General features: G+C 40.6%; 1 protein-coding gene across 5 annotated transcripts in view; it reads left to right on the top strand.

Annotated features, from left to right (window-relative positions):
- LOC136875792 (putative inorganic phosphate cotransporter) overlaps nucleotides 1–18,973 on the top strand; it is a 280,776-nt gene that overhangs the window by 196,334 nt on the left and 65,469 nt on the right. For 4 of the 5 annotated variants that reach the window (XM_067149394.2, XM_067149393.2, XM_068228135.1 and 1 more), the window contains 4 exons: nucleotides 342–419; nucleotides 1,744–1,886; nucleotides 6,218–6,454; nucleotides 14,005–14,089. In XM_067149394.2, the coding sequence (XP_067005495.1) occupies nucleotides 392–419; nucleotides 1,744–1,886; nucleotides 6,218–6,454; nucleotides 14,005–14,089 (493 nt within the window). In that variant the 5' untranslated portion in view covers nucleotides 342–391. The remainder of the gene's footprint in view (nucleotides 1–341; nucleotides 420–1,743; nucleotides 1,887–6,217; nucleotides 6,455–14,004; nucleotides 14,090–18,973) is intronic. The other variant, XM_067149395.2, reaches the window with a different exon arrangement.

The raw sequence follows: 18,973 nt of genomic DNA, 5'->3' as shown, positions 1-18,973 counted from the left end.
AGCAGGAGAACGGCGCTAATTAAAATTGACGGAGGAGCCTAACTCACGGTACACACTCAATGGATTGTGATTCCCTTTCCTAATTTCTCTTTGATATCCTTTAACGCTCGTTCTATAACATGTACACATATAATAAATAGATAAAAAGCAATTTAGTCAAATTCCATTTCTTCTTTTGTATCCTTGCTCCTTGAGAAGTACATTTCAAAATCTGTTTGTGTACTCTGTACTAATTGACTACTACTATTACTACTACTTCTACATTAATAGATAATTTTAAATTGAATATCTTATTATGTTCTACGTCCACGTACTTTTTGACGCACTGTCCTCTGTTACAGGTTCTCTAGACGTGTAATCGCTCTCATCAGCGGGGCACAGCACTGCCATCATGTTCTCTGCATTGCGAAAATGCTCCGGTAAGAGACCAACTACGCCCTATTTATTATTATTATTCCCAATAGCACACATAACATACAAGAAACTCCTTAGTAATTTACAGGATTTCCACACTAGCGGAAAGTGATATACCATACCAACAGCAAGAATACATTTGTTTAGAAGAATGCAAGTTAGTCTAAGTAATTGTCTGGGTAAAGTATTTATTTTATTAAACTTTCGAGATCACAGGTTCAAGTAAGTGCGAGAAGAAATCTGACATGGTGGTACTTTACTAACTACTGTAGTCGTCGCCATGATTTTGAACGCAAACATGTAAACGTTCATGCATTGTATCGTACAGGTGGCGTATGTCATTTTGCGGGATAGGCTTTCACGCCAGATGCAGTTGGCCAGTCAAATCAGCAACGGTCAATGCTGAATTTATCGTTCTATAGTGTCCCATACGTACTAAATGGGTGAAAGGTCTGGTGATCTCGCAGGCCAAGGCAGAACATGTTTGAGGACAGCAGCGGTGTGAGTACGAGCGTTATCTTCTCGAACACTGCGAATGAACGGCAGCACCAATCGGCTGTCGAGTATCTTGCAGTAACGACGGGAGTGCTCCTGCTGTCAAAGAAAACCGCTCTTCAGGCCATAAATCCTCGTGTAGGTCCAGTGTGTTAACGCCATGGACAGTTTGTTTCCAAGTGCTCAGCAGGCTCCTTCCTATCAACTTACGGCCATCACTGGTACCAAGACAGCGGAATTCATCTGCGAACACAACAGATCTCCACTCCGCTGTCCAATGTGTTCTAGCTTGACATCAAAGTCGCTTGTGGCAGTGATTCGGAGTTAGTGGCATGAACACTACAGGACGTCTAGCTCGGAGCTGTCCCTCAAATAATCGCTACTAGCACCTCTCTTGTCGATGAGCGCGCAAATCGGAATAGGCCTCATCTTTCAGATGTACAAATACGTCTCCCGAGTTTCGTTTATCTAGCACAACTCCTCGGAGTTGGGATTCAGTTTTCAGCCAGAGTAGAAACATACAATAGTTACTCAATGAGAACACAAATACTGCACTATTCTATTTCACTTTCTACATTTTATGCCAGGTTGTACAGGTTTTAAATCTTAGGAGTGTAATTCCTTATTGAGAACGCCTCTCGCGCATACTTAAACCTGAGACCTGGACACTTTTATCGAATAAATATGTTACCTAGACAGTTTCTTAGCCTGAGATGCATTCCTTCAAACTAATGGTTTTTTGGTGTTGGGATTTCATTTTCCGCTAGGGTATTTTGAGCAATGTATATTTTATAATTTCACGTGCCTCTTGTTATAGACAGTATTTGATTTCAGATAAGATACCTGCACGACTGGTTGTGGCCATTATGTGTTTCTTCGCCTGTTGGTGTACGTACATGCTCCGGCTCAATTTGAGTGTCGCCATCATCGCCATGGTCAAACCACTACCCGGTAAAGAGAGCAAGGGAAACGGTGATGTAAGTATCACTCTGTTGTCTAGTAGAAGCAAATTGCAACGCAGCTCTCATTGTCATACTGGCACTTCTGTCTTCTGCTAGCTCAGCAATTATTATTGCACTAAAGCCATTTTCTATTTATCACAAGAAGGTAATGTCAAATGACCTTTATATACTTGTATTACAAGAATTAATTGAGAAGGTGTAACTAAGTTGTAAGTCTAATTTGAATCTTCCCGTCGCTATTTCGCTAGAACGCTCATCTCTGTCCTAACTCATTAAGGAACGAATTTTACTCCCTCTTTTTCTCCTTTTACACAGCACCTACAGCCTTAGCAGCCTTATTCACAGCTTTGGAGACTTTCTTTATAAAATTTTAAAACACTGTACATGATAATTCTGTTCTGTGAAAGTTCACGTGACTTATTTGGAGAGGTCTCCATTCTATTACATTTCCTCTAAGCATCACTGAAAACGCAAAAATCTAATTGATTTCTGACAGCATTTCACCGCATATGACCAACAGCTGTCCGGCTCCATGGCTAAATTGTTAGCAGGCTGGCCTTCGGTCACAGGGGTGCCGGATTCGATCCCGGCACGGTCAGGAATTTTAACCATAATTGGTTAATTTCACTGGCATTTAAGGGGGGGGGGGCTGGGTGTATATGTCTTCATCATCATTTCATTCCAACCCTGGCGCACAGGTCGCCTACGGGGGAACTTATCCTCCGACACTCGTGGCACTAAAAACCATACGCCATTTAATTTACCAACAGCTGTGCTATTGATAAGACAATGTACTCCTTTACCATTCTCAATAAAGTGACAGATTGGGTTATTACTCGGTTCATAGCGAAGAAGTTTCCCTCACTACCGCCAGTAATCACCCGTCGGAGATGTAACAAACGAGTGGGTAAGTAGTGGAAATGTACACAGCATCCACAACGTTACGGTGGTGGTGGTGGTGATTATTGTTTTAAGTGGAAGTAGGCTAGAACTAGGCAACCATGCTGTATATAACACTAATCAGAGAGAAAGAATAGAAGGGATCCGACACTTCGAAAAATGTATTTATTTATTTATTTAGCGTATGGATTTACAGATAAAACACACAATGATTTTGAAGAACACACTATATATTTATATCCAGGTTATTTATATAGCTAACTGTCGCTGGAAGCGCATGAGCAAAGTCACTGATATCGCCACTGTACTTTCTTTCTGGACAATCGCTGATAATGTGCAGGATGGTCTGCTTAGAGGCACCACAGTCGCAGTTAGGCGTAGGAATTCTTTTCCACTTGCAGTGCAGTTACCATGGCCCGATCGTATCCTGGTAAGAGTAGACCAGGTTATCCGAGGAAGCTCAAATCCAGGTGGCAGTGACGATCCTATGAGTGGCAAAGTTGACTCAGGCCTAGTATCTTGTCTTCCCTGCCATTCCTTAGTAATATTGAAGTTGGTATTTTTCAGTTCTATTGCAGTTCTCATTGGTGGGTTTCTGGACCTTAGACAATTCAGATGAACATCTGCGATGTCGTCATGTATTGGTAATTGGGGATTATTTACTAATTTCCTAAATTCCCTGAGGAGAGCGTTTTTACGTCGAAGATCTGGTGGGGAGATGTGGCTGAGAATAGGTAGACAATATGTGGGTGTAGACCTTATTGTGCCAGTGACGAGATGCAGCGTGTTGTTGAGCTGCGTACCTATGAGGTTGGTGTGAGGGCTATTCAGCCAAACAGTTTCGCAGTACTCAGCAGCCGAGAACACAAGTCCCAAAGCGGTGCGTCGGAGTAAAGTTGCTGTTTAACCCCAAGTTGTACCACATAATTTTTGGATTACGTTGTTGCGAGTTCTTACTTTGGATTGGACGTTACGAAGGTGTTGTCTAAAGGAGAGTGTTCTGTCTAAGGTAACTCCTAGGTATTTAGGGAATCAATTGTGTCTCAATATCTGATTTCCAATGTACACCTGCAATTGTTTGTTAGCCATCTTGCTGTTTAGATGGAAGCAGCAGGAAGCAGCATACTTCTGTTTTATTGGCATTAAGTGTAAGTCTCCATAATTTAAAGTACTGTACCAAAACTTTTATCTCGTTCGTTAAGGTCATCTCGGATTTCTCGAATGTTGTATCTCTGGTAACAACAGCCCAATCATCGGCATATCCAAGTTTTCTTGAAAATGTGGCAGGCATGTCTGAGATATATAGACTAAAGAAGATTGGAGCAAGAACAGAACCCTGAGGAAGTCCATTATTTAGTGATCTTTTGGTGCTCACAGTATTCCCCATATGTACTTGGAAAATTTTTTGGTTTAGCATATCATTCAAGAGCCGGGCAGTCGTCTTACATGGTATCACTTTCAGAAACTTGAAGAGTATGCAATCCTTCCAGACTATCATAGGCTGCTGTCAGATCAATCAAAGCCACTGATGCCTTAAGCTTTCTCTGATAGCCTGCTTCTATGTAAGTTGTAAGATACATTATTTGGTCTGTAGTGCTTCTGTTCGGTCTGAATCCTGCCTGCTCCACTGGGATTTTCTGTATTTCTGGGCCAATTCTATTGAGAAGGAGCCTTTCTAGTGATTTATATGACATACTAAACAGGGCAATAGGTCGATAGCTCTCTGGTTTATCGCTGGCTTTGCCTTTCTTAAAGATGGCTATGATCTTTATTTGTTTGAATAGCTTTGGCAATTGCCCACTCTGTAGGATGTTCGTGAAGAAGGTAGACAACCATACTCTAGCTCTATCCCGAAAATGAGTGATAAATTCTGGGTGAATACCATCCACACCTGGTGCTTTGCCTGGCTTGATATCAGCAATTGCAATAGTTATCTCATTCTCAGTAAGAGGTCTGGAGTACTCAGATATATCTGGGACACTGTCCTTCAGGATTTTCAGATTCTTCTTTATTCGTTTCGTGAATACTTTATCCCTGCTACTTTTAGATGTCGTGATTATAAGAGATGCAATTTTGTTTGGGTGAATTTCTGATTTTATTCGTATAATGGGTTTTCCATTCCCCAGCTTCCTGAGAAGGGACCAGGCTTCACGACTTGATTTTGTAAAGTCAAGAGATTCAACCTTTGGAATCCACTTTTGTCTTCTTGCAGAATCTAAGCTATGTAAAAGTTCGTGATCACCGTGTTGATAAATATTATCTGTTTCCTCACTCCATCCAGGGATATACTCTCTACGAAAGGGATGTGCTTTTTTGCTGTAGATATCACAGCTCCCACGAATCTCTCATATCCTGTACTTGTTGGTGGTATCTTTCGCAAAACATTGTCAAGGTCCTCTGTAAAGACAGACCAGTTAACTTTACTGAAGTTCCAGCGTGGTCGTGGGGTAGTTGAAACTAGAGGAATCTGGATTCCAAGCTCATAGAGGACTGGTCGGCGCTGGCTATGAGGAAAGCCTGTGAGCACTTTCCGGATGATTGGTAAGGATTTATCGTCTTTGTTTCTAGACACAAAGCATAGGTTCGGGCAATACTCTAATCTCCATGCTGCAGATCTAAAAGTACCTCGATCCTTGGCATCAGAAACATGGAAAAGGTCATTAATTTCAACCCAACCCATTAGCGCCTCTCCATTGTCGTCGTTGGTTCTATAATTCCACGCCTGATGATGGCTGTTCTTACATAGTATCGGCTAAAGGAAGACAAGGACGACGAAAGGCGTGAAAATGGAAGACTCCCTAGACATCGGGAACCTAATACCTTCGGAGTCGAAACAAGAGTTGACCAAGGGAGGTCGGATAGGATAGATGAGAGTGAGGAGCATGGCACAAGTGGAAGCAATGTCAGGACTAAGCTAAGGAACCCGTGGTCGCCAACCCACGCTCCTAAGTTGTGAGCCCCTGGAGCCTGTTAGGACAGTCAGAGGATACAGTGGGTGTTATTCTACCACCCCCGCCCACAGGGGTAAATTATTTTTAACATGCTTACTCTATTCTGTTTATTGGCTGACCAAATGGCTATAGCTGTAATATTAAAGAAGCATTTTGACAGTTAGTGCTGGAGAGATGAGCATTGCACAGTGTTGCCACATTCCTACGTTCCTTTCTCCTTCCCCTATCTTCGGGATCACTTGTTTATTCTTTCAGACCGCTGTGTTCTGTTGTATACAGCTCAGAAGTGAGAAGTTTGGCAACTCCAAGCAACACGGGCCGTTCAACAGGCTTATCTCCATGGCAACCTCAGTGGGTCCGTCCGCGTTTCCATGTCAAACATACCCCCTACTCCCTTCTCCGCACCCAGATAAGCAGTAAACGGACCTCCCTCTAAGAACTTTCATCTTTCAATATTACAATAAAAAATCAGGTATTCAATTTCTTTTGTTTCAGTTTGGTCCGAGATATGACTGGGGAGAGAAAATTCAGGGGGACGTGCTTGCTGCCTTCAGCTACGGGTACTTCTTAACGCAGTTCCCTGGAGGTATCATAGCCGAGTACTTCGGATCCAGGCTGGTTGTGTTTGTGTCGCTCGTGGTCATGTCGGTCTTCACGATCCTCACACCTTTCTCGGCGGACATACACTGGGGCGTTGTCATAGCTGCTCGAGTCATTATCGGCCTGGGTGGTGTGAGTACTCATTTTATTACTGCTTTTATCGCCATCTCTCTTTATACATAAAACAGTCATTAAGTTAGGGAACTTACCTCATCAGATCGCGTGGCACCATGTGTCAGTTCTTCACCCGTTCCCGGGAGAGGCAGTTTCATACATACAGTGTAACGCTAAGCAGAACTACGGTCTCTCTTGTGAATACGAGTGTGGGACTGGCGATATTTCAGCAACGGGGGAATGTCAATATCCTCCAAAAATTAAACGAATCCACTAGAAAAACATTTCAGATGATGAAGTGAAAATCGCCAGTAACACTACGACGAAAAAGAAAAAAAAAACGGAGTGGCCAAAAGGCATCCTGATGCCCGAACTACATTTTCTACTCAGTGAGAATTGTGTACTTAGAGTTCAACCCATAAGAAGCAATTGTAAACAACAACAGCTACAAGGAAGTTCTTCGAAGTCTACTTGATTCAATTCATTGAAAGCATCCTGAAATGTGACGTAAGGAGATGATGCAGATGATGTTATTCTATACAGAGTAATAAATAAGTTACAAGATTGCGAGCAACTGCAAAATGACCTCGATAATGTTGTGAGGTGGACAGTACTCGATGGTATGATGATAAACGGGGTTAAAAGTCAGGTTGTGAGTTTCACAAATAGGAAAAGTCCTCTCAGTTTTAATTACTGCGTTGATGGGGTGAAAGTTCCCTTTGAGGATCATTGTAAGTACCTAGGTATTAATATAAGGAAATACTTCGTTGGGGTAACCAGATAAATATGATTGTAAATACGGGGTACAGATCTCTGCACATGGTTATGAGGGTGCTTAGGGGTTTAGTAAGGATGTAAAGGAGAGAGCATATAAGTCTCTGGTAAGACCCCAACTAGAGTATGGTTCCAGTGTACGGGACCTTCACCAGAAGTGCTTGATTCAAGAACTGGAAAAAATCCATAGAAAAGCAGCTCGATTTGTTCTGGGTGATTTCCGACAAAAGAGTAGCGTTACAAAAATGATGCAATGTTTGGGTTGGGAAGAATTGAGAGAAAGGAGACGAGCTGCTGGACTAAGTGGTATGTTCCGAGCTGTCAGCGGAGAGATGGCGTGGAATGACATTAGTAGACGAATAGGTTTGAATGGCGTAAGTAGGAAAGATCACAATATGAAGATAAAGTTGGAATTCAAGAGGACAAACTGGGGCAAATATTCATTTATAGGAAGGGGAGTTAGGGATTGGAAAAACTTACCAAGGGAAATGTTTCATAAATTACGAATTTCTTTGCAATCATTTAGGAAAAGGCTAGGAAAGCAACAGATAAGGAATCTGCCACCTGGAGGACTGCCCTAAATGCAGATCAGTAGTGATTGTTTTAAAAGAACTGGCTGTTGTTACAAGACAACGCCCCTTCACATCGCAGTGTGCTTGTTCAGGGGGAGCTATAGATCATTCCATGTTAAGGCAACAGTATTGCGCTTATGACAACAGGGTTGCCAATATCGAAAGGCTCTGCTCTACACCATGAATGGAAAACGGCGGCACATAAATTTGTGAAATTCAATATTTAAGTTCAAGATAAAAAGCGGAAGAAATTAAGCTCCAAATTATTTTTATGAAGTAAAGTGGACGGGGGTTTACAGGGGCTATTTTTGGTTTGTACAGAATCAGAGGTAAACTGCGGCACATAAAATATCTCAACATTGAAGTGTAAGGCAAATTGGGGGAGAAAAAAAAATGGGTTCGAGTGCTGAGGGATGCAGTTAATTGCATTTAATAAATTTCCCTAGGCAACGCGGCGTGCTACTGTGCTGTCTTATCGATCACAAAAACAAGAGTAAAATTTGAATGCGGTCCAAAAATGTGGTAAAATTAAAATGGGCTTAAGAAAGAACAGCTAAATAACAAAACCAAGCACAAATAAAACACTCGGAATTTTTTTTATCAGTACAAGTTATGCAATGACGTATCTCCGCACACCATAATACCAAAATCTCCAGTAACAACTTCTGTACAGTACGAGAATAACAGAACATTTTCATGCCACTTTCATTTTATCCTCCCTGATTAGTGTTAATAGAAGATGGTTGCTCAGTTATATTTCCTCTTAAGACAAAAACCATCAACATCGCGACCACCACTTACTATACTGTGCGTGCTGTCTCTGACGACGGGGAGTCACACAATACCACCAGGGGTGTACACGGCATTAATTACGCACTCATTGTATTTCTGTAATTTATTACCCTGTTTACTGTACAATAGAGAAATTGTATTATGATCTTACACTCTGAAGATATATAGACTAAAGGAACAAAAACTATCGCTAAAAAGTGCGCAGATAGTAGGTAAGTTTTGCTTCTTACCTGGAGTCTCTGGATACATGCAATTTAATGCTGGTCTGAATATTGGGATGAGATGCAATAAGCCTCATAAGGTCCGATGGGTGATAGGAGACATAGGAAGCTTCATCATCGCGAGTCAAGATTTAGGGCTGGGAAAATCATCACTCTGACCGTATGGACACTGTTTGGAATGAATGAGCTAAGTCCGACTACGACGGTATTAGAGCATTTAACCCTAGAAATGAAGACTGTCTTTCTGGAAGATGGTATAAGTGCGATCTTCTCTCTGAGAGACGGTGTCGTTCTTCCTATAACTGGACACCAGGTGGCACTAATATAAATACTGATACTTTCATATTAATTTTTGAAAGACTTTGATAAACAAGCAACGGTCTGGAGAAGTTCATTTAGCTGTAGAAGTGAAAGTACTTTCCTATGTTCTCAGAATCAAGATGGCAGCCCACTTTCTTGAGGATTCTAAACCAAGCCCTTGATTTTCGAAGATCTTAGAGACAGTGCTGATGGCGACAGTGATAATTGTGTTAATTTCGACCGGCAAATAGTGAAATTGACAGCGAAGTACAAGGTGCCTCGAAAGTAATGGGTAATTGAGATAAGCGGAATGATGTGCAAGTCAATCAATCAATACTGATCTCCATTTAGGGCAGTCGCCCAGGTGGCAGATTCCCTATCTGTTGCTTTCCTAGCCTTTTCCGAAATGATTTCAAAGAAATTGGAAATTTATTGAACATCTCCCTTGGTAAGTTATTCCAATCCCTAACTCCCCTTCCTATAAATGAATATTTGCCCCAGTTTGTCCTCTTGAATTCCAACTTTATCTTCATATTGTGATCTTTTCTACTTTTATAAACGCCATTCAAACCTGTTCGTCTACTAATGTCATTCCACGCCATATATCCGCTGACAGCTCGGAACATACCACTTAGTCGAGCAGCTCTTCTTCTTTCTCTCAGTTCTTCCCAACCCAAACATTGCAACATTTTTGTAACGCTACTCTTTTGTCGGAAGTCACCCAGAACAAATCGAGCTGCTTTTCTTTGGATTTTTTCCAGTTCTTGAATCAGGTAATCCTGGTGAGGGTCCCATACACTGGAACCATACTCTAGTTGGGGTCTTACCAGAGACTTATATGCCCTCTCCTTTACATCCTTACTACAACCCCTAAACACCCTCATAACCATGTGCAGAGATCGGTACCCTTTATTTACAATCCCATTTATGTGATTACCCCAATGAAGATCTTTCCTTATATTAACACCTAGATACTTACAATGATCCCCAAAAGGAACTTTCACCCCATCAACGCAGTAATTAAAACTGAGAGGACTTTTCCTATTTGTGAAATTCACAACCTGACTTTTAGCCCCGTTTATCAACATACCATTGCCTGCTGTCCATCTCACAATACTTTCCAGGTCACGTTGCAGTTGCTCACAATCTTGTAACTTATTTATCACTCTATAGAGAATAACATCATCCGCAAAAAGCCTTACCTCCGATTCCACTCCTTTACTCATATCATTTATATATATAAGAAAACATAAAGGTCCGATAACACTGCCCTGAGGAACTCCCCTCTCAACTATTACAGGGTCAGACAAAACTTCACCTACTCTAACTCTCTGAGATCTATTTTCTAGAAATATAGCAACCCATTCAGTCACTCTTTTGTCTAGTCCAATTGCACTCATTTTTGCCAGTAGTCTCCCATGATCCACCCTATCAAATGCTTTAGACATGTCAATCGCGATGCAGTCCATTTGACCTCCAGAATCCAAGATATCTGCTATATCTTGCTGGAATCCTACAAGTTGAGCTTCAGTGGAATAACCTTTCCTAAAAGTCATTTTATTATTGGCAGTTCGTCAGTTTTTGAAGAAACTATTGAGGAGATAAGTGTGAACTAGTGATATTTGTGTAGATTGTTATAAGGACTTTGATCACAACACAGGAAAACAAGAAACTGACCTAAGAAAACAAAGATAAGCTGTAGGTTCAAAATACGTGAAATGAACTCAAAAACAATTTCAAGAAAAAATTTGCGTAAAGACATACTTGTGAGTTTCAGAATATCATGTTTCAGAAATAAATTATCTATCAGAAATTCTTCTGTTAGGGCAAAATATTCCAACAATTACCCTTGTTGAAAAATGTATAATTGTATTTTACGATAGTTAGAAATCGTGAAAATATTTTTATTATTTCTGTCATATTCATATAGATCAGACTTTCAGCTTTCTAGTGGTGTATAATATGGATTTACTAGACTTAAAATGTGATTACAGGCAGGATTTCAATTTCATTGTCTGTATTGCGGAATATGACTGCAGCATTTGAGAGATTAACCCGCAGCAGCCCTTCGTGCCCCTTGCTTTTCTTTGGCCAATGCCTTCATTTCTTGAAGTATCGGACACCTTCCATTTCCTCCCTCTGATTAGTGTTAACAGAAGATGATTGCCTAGTTGTAGTTCCTCTTAAAACAATAATCACAACCACCACTGGCTGGAAGGGAAGCAGCGGTCATGACAGGCTCAGTACCTTTTTAGATCATATGAGCTGTGGGCGATGCTCTCCAAGATGTTCACTCTTATTCTGATGAAACCATTGTCACTGACACTAATGCTAACTAGACCCTTTTGAGGAGATGAATGGACAACTGCCTCGACATGCCGAGAAACTGCATTTATTATTTTATTATTATTTGCATCGGTACAGACACCTATACACAACCTACTTCTCTCCCTTCCTTAGGCTTACATTTGTTTGTTTACATATTGACCAAAGGTTTCCCAACCACACTCTTCTTTTCCGCCGAGTTGTTTAGCAGGTTCTCTCTTTCTCTGGATCATCCCTCAACTCCGCAACTTTCTTCATAACGGTGGTAATACAGTTCCTTGTTTGATCTCAGGTGGAAGACAAAACCGTCGGACATTTTCTTAGGTCCCAAAGTACTTCTGTGTAACTTCCTTCCCTTTTATCAATCGACATATCTCCCAGTTTTTCTTGTGTTTCTGCAGCGTAAACGCATGCCGGTCTCACCACTATAGTTGGGCCCGCGATAGTTGAAGTCTGACATTTGAGCGGCGAAAGCAGTAACTACGAAGTACGCTGCGTTGTCATAGTTACCTCCATCTGCGACATATCACCCTTTCATACAGGCTGAATATTTAATCACCTTTGTCGGCCTAATGCAATTCAATAAACTTTCACCCGTTTCTAAGCTCGCGCTAATAATTCGGGCATTTAAGACAGAACACGCCATTACCGATAAATACGAGATTTCATATTCACTAAACTGACAATAACCTCAACAAATGAACATGTTAAATAGAGACTAGAACTGTACAACTTGCCACTGATTTTAATAAAATAAAGTAACAACGAAAACAGTAATCAGGAAATAAACACTTAAATTAACTAACAACTAACACAGCTAACACAGTACTACTGCGAATAATATCACAAAAGCCACTGAGAGCAAGCCGACCCACGTGGCGATAATCTTAAAATGTGGCATCGCTCTTATCATTGCCATAGCAACAGACCATTTTCGAGCAGCGTTATTCAACTTTTTCTCGCCGTCAGATTTCAACTCTCGTGGGCCCAACTATACTCCGCCTGTGGGTTGGGGCGGTAGTGTAACACAACCGGTCCCCTGCTAGTTATAAGAGGTGACTAAAAGGGACCCCAGGGGCTCTGAACTTGGGGATCTGGGTTGCGACCATAGGGCCCTTAGCTGACTATTGACATTTCTCCCACTTACTTGTACTAGGCTCCTCACCTTCATCTGTCCTGTACCACCTGCCTTGGTCAACTCTTGTTCTTTTCCGACCCCGACGGTATTAGAGCCCTCGAGGCCTAGGGAGTCTTTCGCCGATTTTTCGAAGTTTCGGATCCCTTCCATTTTTCTTTCTGATTAATGTTATGTAGAGAATGGTTGCCTAGTTGTACTTCCTCTTAAAACATTAATCACCACCACCACCACCACCACTCTCACTACTATGTAGTAGTGTCTCAGTTTAGCCTGGCAGGAGAAGGATTTGGATCTGTAAGTACGATGGCTCATTTTAAACGCCTATTCCATTTTCATTGCTCTCTCCCACAGTGCTTTATTTTCATTGTTGTTCGTGGTAGTAAGAACAACGCAAAGGTATTTAAATTTCATGGTCCTCCGCACAATCCCATAAGCCGTCTCAATGCTGTGAGTGGAGTCTGTCTTTTCCGAACGCATATACTCGCCCTTTTCAAAGGAGATCCGTAAATCTGTTTCAGCAAATATTTGTTGAAGAATTTCCACCTGTTTCACTGTTGTCTGAAGATTGTCTGCTAAGTGCACTCATCATCCAAAAAAGCCAAACAGTCAAAAGTGATGCCTGTGTTTTTGCATCCCACTCTCACTCCATTTCGAAGATTACTTTCGGTCAACTTCTCCTCCGCTCTCTGATTACCTTCTCCAAAAGACAATTGAACAGGAAAGACCATCCCTCCTCGTCCTGCCTGGTTAGTTCATGCAGAGGTCGGGCTTTGAATAGAGTTTTTTTTAAAAATTTCGTGTGGCTATTTCTAGCCGAGTGCAGCCCTTGTAAGGCAGACCCTCCGATGAGGATGGGCGGCATCTGCCATGTGTAGGTAACTGCGTGTTATTGTGCTGGACGACAGTGTTATGTGTGGTGTGTGAGTTGCAGGGATGTTGGGGACAGCACAAACGCCCAGACCCCGGGCCATTGGAATTAACCAATGAAGGTTAAAATCCTCGACCCGGCCGGTAATCGAACCCGGGACCCTCTGAACCGAAGGCCAGTACGCTGACCATTCAGCCAACGAGTCGGACTTTGAATAGAGTAAGGGATGGGCATAACTTGGTATAAAACGCTGGGATGGGGTACCTCTACCACGACACGGCGCGTCCTAATGGCTGATAGAGGACGTTCAACTGAGGTAAAACGGAAACCGGTCAATGGCCTCTAAGGCGGAAGAAAAGTATTCCCAAACGTTTGGAGGGCGGAATAACTAATTCCAGGTCTTACGAACTTGGTTTTATTATCGGACTGGGCATTGCTCTGTTCCCGAAGTCCTACTGCACACAACTACCAGGATGGATGCAAAACGTTCGGAAATGACTACATTTATTATTATTATTAATGTTGGACATATATGTTGTGCTGTTATAGAAAGTCATTTAAAATGTGTTTCTTTGTAGGGAGCTGTCTACCCTGCCTTACACTGTCTTATCGCTCGCTGGGCTCCACCGGAGGAGAAGGGTAGATTCATCTGGTCATTGCTTGGTAAGAACTTATTTTTATCACAGATATACTAGCTGTTGTACTGGTCGTGGACGCAACATTCCCTTAGCATGTTCATGCTTACATTTTTGTCAAACACCTCCCCCCCTCCGTGATGTTGCTGCGATTATGCGGCAAGCCGAGGGCAGCCTCGCCCTGTCAGTCACGGGCCCTGTGCCATTTCATCTTCTTTACATTTGATTTCTTCTTTCTGGTATCAAAGCAGATTATTAGGTTAATATTAAAAAGTTCACAGTTCTAGCACTTCAAACAAATCTCAATCTTAGAATCATCCTAGGGATATGAGCTATGCCTTTTAGGTAAATAAAACGTAATAAAGTATGAGAATATATTCTTGATTTATTCCTAAAAGTTGCAATCCTTTTCTTCATCATCGTTATCCGGACGATTAGATTAGATGTTTGTCGTTTTCTATCACTGCGAGCGCTAGTGTGAGTCAATGCAGAGTTTCATTAATATTAAGCCCTTATAACCACATTTGCTGTGGACATTTTTCAAAACTCAAAACCCGCCTAAAGCAGGGAGCACAGTGCATCCGTCCCGCTCGGTTCAGTTCAGTTCAGCTTACCGAGTCTTCCGCCTCTTTCGGAAGCTGGCTTGGAACAGCGCCTGTTTGTCCGAAGTCAGAGAAATCATAGACTGCGAAGAAGAAGAGAGAAAAGAGAAGATTTTGAATACATTAAATACAATTAAAAAGTGAACAGTGTGGTGAATATTACCTTTACTTTGCAGACTTGCTCCTTGATGAGCACAACTTCTTTAAATATTTCAGAATATCAGCCTCCAAGTTTTTGAGTTGGTAAGCGTTCTACCCCTCAAAAAAATATCAGAAAGCCAATATCACCTGGTGAGCGACTAGCAGTAACAATGAAGTAACTATTGATTTCCTTTCATATTTTATTTGATAATACTAGAGTAGTTATTTTAGATTTAAATTCAATTTGTAGCAGAGGACTAAAATATCTCACTGTTTATTCCATGGTTTCATAAAACTTTTTGCCGGGAATCCGCGGGCTTTATGTCCACTTTTGCATATTTGTCAGTTAAAAAATTGCCCAATTCATCGGCCACAGTGGTATTTGATCTCTTTCTTTGTATAGAAACCGTAGGTGGAGTCGCTGCCTCATTATCACTTCTTGCCGATTGACTTAATTTTGTACGACTTCGGTTACCTGTTCTTCGTTGATCACACTCATTGAACTCAAATAAAACACTTGGCTAGAGGCTCGCAATGTGGGGCCTACCTTCCGTCTTCCGTCAACTTTGCTGAAGAGGCCAAGCTCGACTGAACGGATAGTGGGCGGAGAAACGCTGAAGCGTGCGGAACTGAAGCAGTGTGCTCCCTGCTTTAGGGTATTGAACCAAGGAACATATTACAGAAAAGAATTATGTAAATAAGTCAATTTGGCGGATTTGAACCAGAAATGAAACGAGTAAAGGAACGAGGAATTTTAGGCTGTTTTTTCCGGAACTGCATTTAGACCGGAAGTAATTTTCGAAATTTGTTTTTGGTTGATAGAATTATCCATGAATCAAATTTTTTAGTTTGATAGAACTACCCATGAATCAAAATTTATTTTTTAGTTTGATAGAATTATTCATGAATCAAAATTTGTTTCTTAGTTTGATAGAATTATCCATGAATCAATTTTTTTAGTTTGATAGAACTATCCATGAATCAATTTTTTTAGTTTGATAGAATTATCCATGAATCAAAATGTATTTTTTAGTTTGATAGAATTATCCATGAATCAAAATTTGCTTTTTCAGTTTGATAGAATTGTCCATGAATCAAATTTGTTTTTTAGTTTGATAGAACTATCCATGAATCAAAATTTGTTTCTTAGTTTGATAGAACTATCCATGAATCAAAATTTGTTTTTTAGTTTGATAGAACTATCCATGAATCAAAATTTGCTTTTTTAGTTTGATGGAACTATCCATGAATCAAAATTTGCCTTTTTAGTTTGATAAAACTATCCATGAATCAAAATTTGCCTTTTTAGTTTGATAAAACTATCCATGAATCAAAATTTGTTTTTTAGTTTGATAGAACTATCCATGAATCAAAATTTGCTATTCTAGTTTGATAGAACTATCCATGAATCAAAATTTGCTTTTCTAGTTCGATAGAACTATTCATGAATCAAAATTTGTTTTTTAGTTTGATAGAACTATCCATTAATCAAAATTTGCTTTCCTAGTTTGATAGAACTATCCATGAATCAAAATTTGCTTTTTTAGTTTGATAAAACTATCCATGAATCAAAATTTGCAAAGTTTCCGGGCCCTTTAGCCTTTCCACTTTCGACACAATTGAAGAAATCGCTACATTTTTCGTGTTATGAGGACCACTATTTTGTCAGCTAGGAAATGTTTTCAAGATTAAAAAATAATAATGGAAGGTTATGTTACTAGGAAATGGTACATAAAGACTCTTACTAAGAAACACAGAGTTAGTTATCGGCTCTTGGACTCAATAGTTCACAAGATCACCACTCATATTTCCCTTATTTTCACTACATCAGAAAACTGTTTCAACGATGTAGTTTGTACGTAAGATTCTAAATCAGTTCGTCGTGAGCAATTTTTCCTGTAAAAGTAACCGTCAGAAAGATTCATCAAATTTTATGAAGTCTCTTTTCTACTGAAAATTTGCAACAACTTATAACTTAGCTAAGACCTTATTCTAAAATTATATACCAATTTTCATGCGCGCCTTATGAAGAAAGGTGGTCATTTTAAGCATTAAGGGGTCGGAAGTTGAAGACCTATAAAATGTCCAGAAAATAACTGTAAACAGATCTTAAAAATCCAAAAAGGACACAAACCTGGCAAAAAGTACGGAAAAAGCGATCAAAATTCGTTCATAATTGTAGTTTTAATTACACATTTAAATAAGTGAAATTAAAACCTACAACCTGTTTCAAGTCTGTGACAGGGTCAGGGATGGAATGAATGAAGCCCCCTTCTAGAGGCGAGGATAGGAACTGTGCCTGTCGCACTACTCTGGGGCAATGATTAACGACTGACAGATGAAATGAAATGATATTGGAGAGTGTTGCTGGAATTAAAGATCACACCGGGATACATGGATAAAAACCAGTCCCGCCTCCGCTTTGTCCACCATAAATCTCACATGGAGTGGCCGGGATTTCAAGCACGGAGCCCAGCGGTGAGAGGCCGACGCGCCGCCGTCTGAGCCACGGAGGTTAATGAAGGAATACAGTGTTTTAAAATGAAAATTCATGTAGTAGGCAACACGCAGTGCAAAAATATATAAATGAAATACCTCCTTCAAACATATATTTTTAGATTAACATAATTTAAAAACGGAATTCCGTGTTTGTTAAAGAAGTACTTCCAGAATTTAAATGAAATATTTTTTCCACCTAGAAAGAATTTAGCGAACCCGCAATGGACATCCTGGATAAAGAAGTTGAAATTAGCCCAACGAAATCATAAATGGCTTAACCAGTCTAGGATTACTGAAAGTGGAATTCGGAAACCTTACCGCAGTTGGCTTTGCAGTACATCACAATAATAATTTTCAGGTTCTTAGGTGCAAAGGATCGTCGATTTTCAGACATCACGATGCGAAACATTGAGAAACTTCTCCCCACACCAACGCACATAAAGGGTCACACCTGAAGCAAGTGAGATCTCTCTCTTAAAAAGCACTCACACCAAACTTTCCTCCTTTAAATAGTGCACTTAATCTTGCACATAATCTCATACCCTTGGCTTTTCAAGGACTATGGTCTAATACTGAAAGAAGCGTTCCTAGAGGGAGATCCGTTTACCACCTGCCTAAGTGGGGAGAAGGGAGTAAGGGGTATGGTTGAGAGATTAACCTGCTCGCTAGCTCCTGTTGCTTGGAATTGCCAAACCTTTCACACCTGATCGGCCTGAACGAACAAACATATGGAAAGAGAAAGGAATGCAGGAATGTGGCAACACCGTGCAACGGCACGTGAAGTGTTCCTCCCTCCAACCCTATTTGTCAGAATGCTTCTCTCAATATTACTGTACGTAGATTCATTTTTCATTTCATTTACCCGCTTTTCAGATAGAGTTCAACTGTATACATTTACTACAGAAAATGGGCTTAAGAGGTGATGGACGAACTAATGATGATTCGAATTAAGAATAGGCAGTAAAATGCAGTCGAAATTAGGCGAAGTTACAAGAACACCGTCAATATCTTAAAAAAAAGTCCAAAAAGGACCGAAAAGACCGAAAAAGTCAAGAAGGACAAACACAACTCACCATTTCCTGGTCTACAATAACCCAGAATGAACATAGATTATGTTGGATCTCGTTTTCAGACACTCGAGAAAGAAAGGATCTGTCCTCAACTTCCGAGCCCTAGTTATAACGTTCTCGTCTACTGTGCTAGCCTAGGGTACTGTAGTATTACCCAAGAGAACCGATACTCACAATGACGATGCCATATCTCGGAAAAGGTTGCAAATGCACGGGTGTGGTTGACCACAATAATGCCATCATATCTCGTAAACGGTTGTTTTCCGGACCTATGTTTGTTTAGAATTTCTTCCCCTTTTCATTGTTTCACATTCAGCCCTCAGCTTTGGTCCTGTAGTTTTTAAACACCCTGTTTACACACGGTCTTCTTTTCAAAATTTCCCAGCCTAAATAACTACTTTATCTTATTTAAATGAACGACACATCAATTTATATGTCGACGGGGAAGTTTAAACCAGGGTTAATTACATTTCGCGTTTCTTACCGTTGCCACCCCGGCCTTGACATTTTAAATGACACCCCTCCTCCTTTCGGGTCAGATATTGCCGGTTTTCTAACCAATACGACTTCTACCATCCGTAACGTCGGTGAAACCTTTTA

Source organism: Anabrus simplex, chromosome 6 (genome assembly GCF_040414725.1).
Source record: "Anabrus simplex isolate iqAnaSimp1 chromosome 6, ASM4041472v1, whole genome shotgun sequence".
Classification (NCBI taxonomy): domain Eukaryota; kingdom Metazoa; phylum Arthropoda; class Insecta; order Orthoptera; family Tettigoniidae; genus Anabrus; species Anabrus simplex.
The sequence above is the reverse complement of the archived record's forward strand: the minus strand, read 5'-3'. Positions and strand labels throughout refer to the sequence as shown.